Below are 8487 nucleotides of genomic sequence, written 5' to 3' on the forward strand. Positions count from 1 at the left end.
TTTTTGTTTTCATTGATTTTTTTTTCATAAGTTATTTTTTTTTTTCAATTTGATAACTAGAACTATAAAAAAATAATTTTTTTCGTAATTATTAACCGCCCGAACCGAGTCGAACCGAATCAACTTACGTGGTTATGGTATGACCAAAAAAATGGTGGTTCGGTGATGGTTTTGGCCAAACCGAATCGTTGCCAACCCCACATACAGGAAGGTACTTTCTCAAGAACTTTCAGAGGTTGCTGAAAATTGATGGATATTAGACTAGAAGGACATGAAGAGTACAAGAACAAAGTGTTCTTGTCGATCCACAGGAGAGAGACAATTTTAGAAGATCGGGAATAGGTGTGAGTGAAGCACGTTCCACCGAGTCTTGAAAATTGCAGGAATTAAATCAGCGAGTCTAATAGATTTTCTAGGTTGGATTATACTGTAAGTTTACATTGTCTATAGTGGATGTTACTGGCTTAATCCCGGAGTTTTCACCTAATTGGGTTTTCTCCGTCAACTTATTTTGTGTTGTTTATTGCTTTCATATTATTGGTTATAGCATTCAAACCATTAGATAATTTGGAGATGTCAATGAGTTGAGTCGAGCCAGGTCGAGAGTCAAAACTCGAGGCTCGTGATCCGCTCGAGAAAAATTAAGACAGGTTTTTTTTGGCCCGAGCCTAGCTGAGTAAAAGCTCGACCAAAATTCGAGGCTCGACCCTTACCAAGCCGGCTTGATTTATTTATTTTTAGGTTTTTTACCTTTTTTTTAAAGGTAGGTCTACTCCCTCTTATTTATTTATTTATTGAGCTACGAATTGGCTTGGGCTCAGCCCGTTGTCCCAAAATGGGGAACCGAACATCGAGCTGGGCCAATCGAGCTTTTTTAGAGTCAAGTCATGGGGTTAAAAAGTGACTTGTTGCTTTTGATTGGTAATTTTAATTCCGCGTTATTCACCGATTCACTCCCCTCCCCTCCCCTTCTAGGCGACTTTAGGGTCGAACTATGAACTTTCACTAACGACTTTGTGGAGTTTGATTCTTAACATTACCATCATCATATAGTAATTTCATGTTTATTGCTCAAACTAAGTGAACCAATATCATTAACTGTAGCTCTTCATTTGAGTATAGATCAAGTATTAAACATATTTCATAACAACAATACATCAAATTGAAAACCTCGCAGCATAAATGTAGTGCCTAAAAACCATGTAATACAACATAAAATGATATACCATTGCTTATTTTCGAACGACATAATATTTTATTATACTCGCAACTTTTCTTTGAACTATTATTATTATATGGAAATTCCAACTCACAAAAATTCACAATGCCACTATAAAATCATGTGTTTTTAACTAGTATACATCAAATGGGGTGGTATCTTTGTATAACTTTATATTATTTGCTAATAAAAACGTTAAAAACTTTACATTATCTGTTTAGTACTGAGTTTCGGTCAAATAATGGATTTTTTTGAAGAAATATGTCCAAATGTTCTTCTACTAAATAGTTTTAAAAGGTTTGGGAGGTTTGGATGCTATCTACAGTACTATTTTGAAAGGTTTGCAAATTCCCCTGTTTTTCGTCTTACATGATGCTTTTGTTGATAAAAGTAGACATAATATGAAAATAGCAAATTAGGTTACCGAATTATATTAACCCATTGTTTTTTTAAAAGTATTTTTTATGTATTCTAAGCATTTTCGAAATTATTATGAGTATTCTAACATATTCAGAAGTTGTAGAAAAATCCATCCAAATGATTAATTAGATTTATTAATTTCATTTTAGTATCGCTAAAGTAGCTATACTCTATTTCCTTTATACACAATATGTAAGTGCACATTTATGATATATCTATATGTATATTTCTACGTTGGGATTTCTGTACTCTTTTCAACTGACTAAAACTATTGATAGCTTCTTTGCAAAAAAGTAATCAAGAAACTTTGGCGAAGTGATTATCGTTTATTTGGCTTTTAATTCATATATGATAGGCCTCCAAACCTATTTATGAGATTTTATTTAAATGGTTGGTAGTCGATCTATATTTCATGTTTCTAATAAATTTTATCCTACTGATTTTGCAGAGTTTAATTCTTAACATTACCATTTAATATTTATCAATCATCAACAAGTATTCAATAAGTTTATGTTAATATCAATATTATCATCATTATATAGTAATTTCACATTTATTGCTCAAATTATGTGAACCAATATCATTAAGTGTAGCTATTCATTTGAGCGTAGGTCAAATATCCAAACATAATTCATATCGACATACCATCAAAATGAAACTGTCATAGCATAAATATAGTGCTTGAAAACCATGTAATCGATATATCATTGCTTATTTTCGAACACCATATTAATTTGTTATAATCACAAATTTTATTAAATAGAAATTCCAACACACGAGAATTCACAATGTTACTACAAAATTTTTTTTTTTTTTTTTTTTAACGTGTATACATAAAATGGAGTGTATCTTTGTATAAATTCATATTATTTGCTAATAGAAACGTCAAAAAATTAAGTACTTCTAAACGGGAATGAAGTCTTCGTCTATAAATTCTAGAAGGAAAAAGTAAAGAGAAGAAAAGTCGCTCAGCATCGTCAATACACGACAAGAAGTCAACCATTATTTTTGGGAGGATTTGGCCAATTTCATAGCCACGCGGTGTACTCAACCAAATCCCTACGAATATTGTTTCATTCTTTTATGGCGTCAACTTGTCAATAGCGTGTACTTAGACTTTTATTTTAATAATATTGGTACTTAGACTTATTCAATGAATTAAAATTTCATTTTTCCTTTATTGGACCAGTCTTGATTGATCTCAACCGTCACTTACATTCCAAAACAAATTTACAAATAATTTATAACCATGAATCATAAGATTAATAGTAGTTAGTCACACGAAAATATTTGAAATTTAATAAATAGTGATTAAGAATGTGTGATTAAAATAAATGTTTGATTTTGACTAAATTTATAAATTGTATTGCCTACCAAGGCTTACATACTACAATATTAGAATATGTTTAACAAAGCTGTGAACAAAAATAAAGTCGATCAATTTATTCATTTTTAATTACACGTACCTTCACGAACCTACCCGTTTATAATCTCAAAAATTAGTGAAATAGAGGATAAATGGGTGATGATATGTGTACAGATTAAGGGTTCATAGAACTTTTACCAATACCTCACATGGGGTTGGAGGGGAGGGGAGTGGGTTAATTTTTTTAACATTATTTATTGGACTTTGCTATTTGTACATCCGGTGTTGACACTCTCGATGACACTTCGCTCACAAGAGGGGAGTCCACAATTATTTTATTACGTGTGGACCCCCTCTCTTGTGAGGGGAATATCATCCAGAATGTCAACCCCGAATGTATAAATAGCTTTATTGTTATTTATTCGTGTGAGATTCATATCTTTAAGAGAGTTTATACACATTCTGTAAAAAGTAATAATAATAATAATAAATAAAAATAAAATAAAATAAAATAAAATCTGTACACCAATCTTAATTGAGGATAAATATCTTTTGCAAGCTCGAGTGGTCTTCACTCCAGGAGTCAATGAGTAAATATTACGCAAACTTCTCAGTAGACTTGAGAAGACCATAACAGATTCAGTATATATATTTATTTATCCTTTATTTGCTTCCATTAATGGAGCAACTCGTAAACATGCAGAAGAAATTTCTGTTGTGGACTACCTATATTTGTTTCTTTTGGATTATATCAGCTACAGTCGACACAAATTCTTCATCCGCCTCAAACACCACCATTACCGAAGGAGACAACATCACCCAGCCAAACTGCCCACGCCAATGCGGAAATCTGACAGTTCCATATCCATTCGGCATCGGCATCGGAAGCGGCTGTGCCATCGGCAGGTGGTTTGAAGTCAACTGCAGCACCGCCTACGATCCTCCCCAGGCGTTCATTGCACGGGGTAATATCCAAATTTACAATATTTCTGATAATCAAATGCGTGTTGCAAATGTAGTGGCGAAAAAGTGCTATGATGAATCCGGTGACATCGTGGACGGATACACTGCATGGACAGATATTACAGTGACACCGTTCAGTTTCTCGGAATCCAACAAATTCACCATGATTGGGTGCGATGACTACGCTTACATGACGGGAGGCCGCGGCAGCGAGAATTTCACTACTGGATGTCGTTCTCAGTGTTACAGCGCCGAAACTGTAGTGGACGGATATTGTTCCGGCATTGGTTGCTGCCAGACACCGGTGCCAAAGAGTTTGAAGTACTACAATAGCAGAGTGAGTAGTTTTAATAATCACACAGGCATCGCATCATTCAATCCCTGCGGCTATGCATTTCTGGGTGAGCAGGAGAGATTCACCTTCCGTGGTGTGGAAGATTTTTTGGACACCAATTTCACGGAAAGGATCCAGGAGACTGTCCCCATTGTTCTAGAATGGGCACTCGATAATATAACTTGTAACGAAGCTCAAGTTTCCTTGGACTATGCTTGTAAAGAGAATAGTCTCTGTGTTGATACAAATAACGGTCTTGGAGGTTATCGTTGCAAGTGTAATGAAGGCTTCCGAGGAAATCCTTATCTCAGTCCCGGCTGCAAAGGTTTGTTTTTAATTACCATAGACGCATATTGAATTACTGTACAAAAAGTTAAGTTCTCTTGAACAAAAAATGTATATCAACTGTTAAGTAAGTGACTTTTATCTTGTGATTGACATTTCTTTTGTTTTCACTTTTCCCATTATTTGGTAGACATTGATGAGTGCGCAGAAAACAGCAACACATGTGAAAAGATATGCATTAATACACCTGGAGGTTTTAACTGTTCTTGTCCACACGGCTACTATGGGGATGGCAAAAAAGATGGACGTGGTTGCATTGCTCATAACTCCAAATTTCCTGTAATCAAGTATTCCTTAGGTACTTCTTATGATTTCTTGAAATTGTTTAGCACACCAAAACAAAAATACAGATTCAAATATTCTTTTATTTAATTTATAATACCAATCTTTTCTTACAAATTCAATGTTCAGGTATCGTATTTGGGTTCTTGACATTAGTTATTGCAATAATTTGGCTATATATTATCATCAGCAAAAGGAAACTCATAAAACTGAGGGAGAAATTCTTTCAGCAAAATGGTGGTTTGTTGTTTGAACAACAGATCTCTTCAATTGAAGGCAACATGGCGTCAAGGACGAAAATATTTACAGCAGAGGAGCTTGAAAAAGCTACGAACAACTACGCAGATGATCAAATTCTAGGAGGAGGTGGTTATGGTATTGTCTACAAAGGAATTCTACCTGATAAACGTGTAGTGGCCATTAAAAAGTCCCGAGTAACGGATCAGAGCCAGATTGAGCAATTCGTTAATGAAATGGTTATTCTTACACAAGTTAACCATCGGAATGTGGTGAAGTTATTGGGATGTTGTTTGGAATCAGAAGTTCCATTGTTAGTTTATGAGTACGTTTCGAATGGAACTCTTTTCCAGCACAGTAGTAATTGTGCAATGACTTGGTTATCATTGGAAAATCGTCTGAGAGTAGCCTCAGAAGCTGCTGGTGCACTTGCGTATCTTCATTCAGCAGCCTCTCTGCCTGTAATTCACAGAGATGTCAAGTCTGCCAACATATTATTAGACGAGCATTACACTGCAAAAATTTCAGATTTTGGAGCGTCGAGATTAATCACCTTGGATCAAACTGAAGTGACAACGTTAATCCAAGGGACCCTCGGATATCTTGATCCCGAGTACTTCCACACGAGTCAACTGACAGAAAAAAGCGATGTTTACAGCTTTGGGGTGGTTCTTGCAGAACTTTTGACAGGGAAAAAACCCCTCGATATGCAGAGACGCCAAGAAGAAAAAAATCTTGCGACATATTTCATCATGTCCATGAAAGAAAATCGTTTGTTTCCTATTCTTGAGCCTCGGGTTTTGAGGGAAGGAACTTTAGAGCAACTCCAATCCATTGCTGAACTTGTCAAGAGATGTTTGTCCTTGGATGGTGAAGATAGACCTACAATGAAAGAAGTGGCAATGGAACTTGAAGGTTTAAGGAACTTCACTAAACATCCATGGGCTAATCAGTCTGTGCACGAAGAAAACGTTGGGTTAATAAATAATCGAAGTGAAGCATCAGATCTTTATACTTCTCCAATCCCCTCAAATGACTTGTATTCGATTCAAATGGGGCCTTACACAAGCACTGGGGAATTCTCTGGACAACACAGCTCTGACAGTTCTCGTTTGATGTTTCCAGTAAACAGCCCTCGGTGATAGTTCATAGTACACGTTCAAGTTCAGCGATGGCTCAGACAAGAGTCAAATCATGTGGCGTTCCTCTTTAATACTACAATCCATCTTTCAAATCAAGCTATCGCTTCTTTGTTTGTCTATGTTTCTTCTTCATCTTCAATTTGGATTTCTTCTTATGAAATCTCCTTATTGTCTAGTGATGAGTCTTTTTTTTTTTTTTTTTGAATGTTTCACGAATTTTATTGCCTAATGATTAATATCTAATGTACTATCGATTCAGTTAGATTCGTTCAAAATTGAAAGACGTGGAGATCATTCTACTTTTTTACTATTAAAAAACGTGAGAACAAACCAATATTCTTAATTTATGCACCCAAACAATATAGAAACGAAGAGAGAAATGTGAGACCCACCTCTTTTATTACATTGGTTTATCTTGCTCTTTGCCTCTATATTCCTCCCATTCCAACCACCTCCGCTCATTATCACTACCTCAACCCACGTGGACATTACTTATTATTCTCCCACATCCATCCCTTTTATTTAAGAGAGAATCTTAGAGATATCTCATATCTCCCGAGTTTTATGGTAATATTATCCAGACGCCGCCCACATTTAAAAAATCATATTATCTTCTTTGTTCTAGTTTTGTGCATCACATGATTTTTTGAGTCGTATATCATCTAAAATGATGTTGATATACCTAAAAAATGAAATTTCTAGAATTTTTGCAATATGTTTGTTCCCTTTAAATTAATACACCAGAATTCTAGATTGCATGCTAGTGAAAATTTAAACCTAATGAAGAATTCGGTAATAAATAAAACAAGAAGTTAAATATAAACATGTAATTTTTTATTATTCAAGTAAGCGGAAAAATAGTAAGAGTTAATTCATTGAAATGATATGCACCTTCGCAATTTGTTGTTAAATGATATATAATAAAATGTTAAATTAATCATTATGATTTGGCAGTATAATATCATCGCAATATCCCTTTTGATCATTTGATAGTTAATTATACTAATCGATACGTATTTTTTTCCTTTAAATTAAGTACTATATAAAATATTACTTATAAATAACGATGTCAAACATGCTCTATAATTTACTTTGAGCAATTTTAAATATAACTGATTGTAACAGATTTCATCTTTTCCTTTACAAGGGAATTTAAAGTATATTAATCTCATTTGGCTCAAAAAGTTATCAAGGATGTGTAGATATTCAAAATTAGAAATAAGGGAGCTTAGGGTAATTTTTTAAACATGATTGGGGTGTCTCTCATTTAGTCTTTTTATTTAAAACACCCAAAATAAAGGATCGGTAATTTTAAACATGATGGGGGTGTCTCTCATATATTTTCCGCATCAGTGGGACCACTCGATCGCTAGGAAGAAGCAAGCCTATTCCCCACAGATGTCATTGCTCACTAGCTCCTTTCGTCTCTTCCAACGCACCATCAACAAAAAGAAAGAGGAATTCTTGACTACTAAAGCCATGGTAGCGAGCCTTGTCCTAGCATTAGGAGCGATGGAGCTTGCTCAGTGAAAGGAAGTCTCGATATTTTTTTAAAATAATTTTAAATATAAAAGTTGAACAAATCTTGAAACACTAGCATTAATTCTCAACCCCACATGGGCCAAACATTGGCTTCTCATAACCCATCTCACTATAAAGATCTGAGTGCATCCAATTGGAAGCCCAACCTCCTAAATAACACGGGAAGTCGCCCAATTTTAAACAAAAATTCATTTTTGAGAAAAGTTAGCGCATTTAAGTGTCTCTATTTTCCGTACAAAAATGTAATTTTTCAATTAAATTCCTACTTTCGTACTATTTGGCTGATATTTTTTTTCATGAAATTTTTTTTTCTACTTTTAATCACGTGACCATATTTTCCTTGAAAACAAGGAAAATATTTGCTTGTGCGAGTGAAAAACTACTAGCTCAAGAGCGAATATTGATTAAAATCATTTTGGTTATTCAGCAATTTACAAAAAAAACATAATGAATAATGAGACCTAGCTAGAGTAGCTTTTCTTAGAAGCCATAATTAGTTTTCGTTTTGTACAATTTTCCCCCATCTACCAGAATATAAATATAGGAAATTTGACATTAAAGTGCTGTTGTAGAACCAGCTGTGTTCACTTGTAGCATAGTAAATAGTGGTATAGTGTTAAGAAAGATTGTTTAGGCG

At 34.4% G+C, this 8487-nt stretch overlaps 1 protein-coding gene across 1 annotated transcript; it reads left to right on the top strand.

The window, feature by feature from the left end:
* The first annotated feature begins 3656 nt into the window (after positions 1-3656).
* Positions 3657-6487, top strand: LOC111403253 (wall-associated receptor kinase 2-like). The gene is made up of 3 exons (XM_023031686.1): positions 3657-4627; positions 4778-4945; positions 5059-6487. The coding sequence occupies exons 1-3, from the start codon at positions 3685-3687 to the stop codon at positions 6306-6308; spliced, it is 2361 nt and encodes a 786-aa protein (XP_022887454.1). The 5' UTR covers positions 3657-3684; the 3' UTR covers positions 6309-6487.
* The last annotated feature ends 2000 nt before the right edge of the window (positions 6488-8487 follow it).

The sequence above is a fragment of the Olea europaea genome, chromosome 11 (genome assembly GCF_002742605.1).
Source record: "Olea europaea var. sylvestris chromosome 11, O_europaea_v1, whole genome shotgun sequence".
Lineage (NCBI taxonomy): Eukaryota > Viridiplantae > Streptophyta > Magnoliopsida > Lamiales > Oleaceae > Olea > Olea europaea.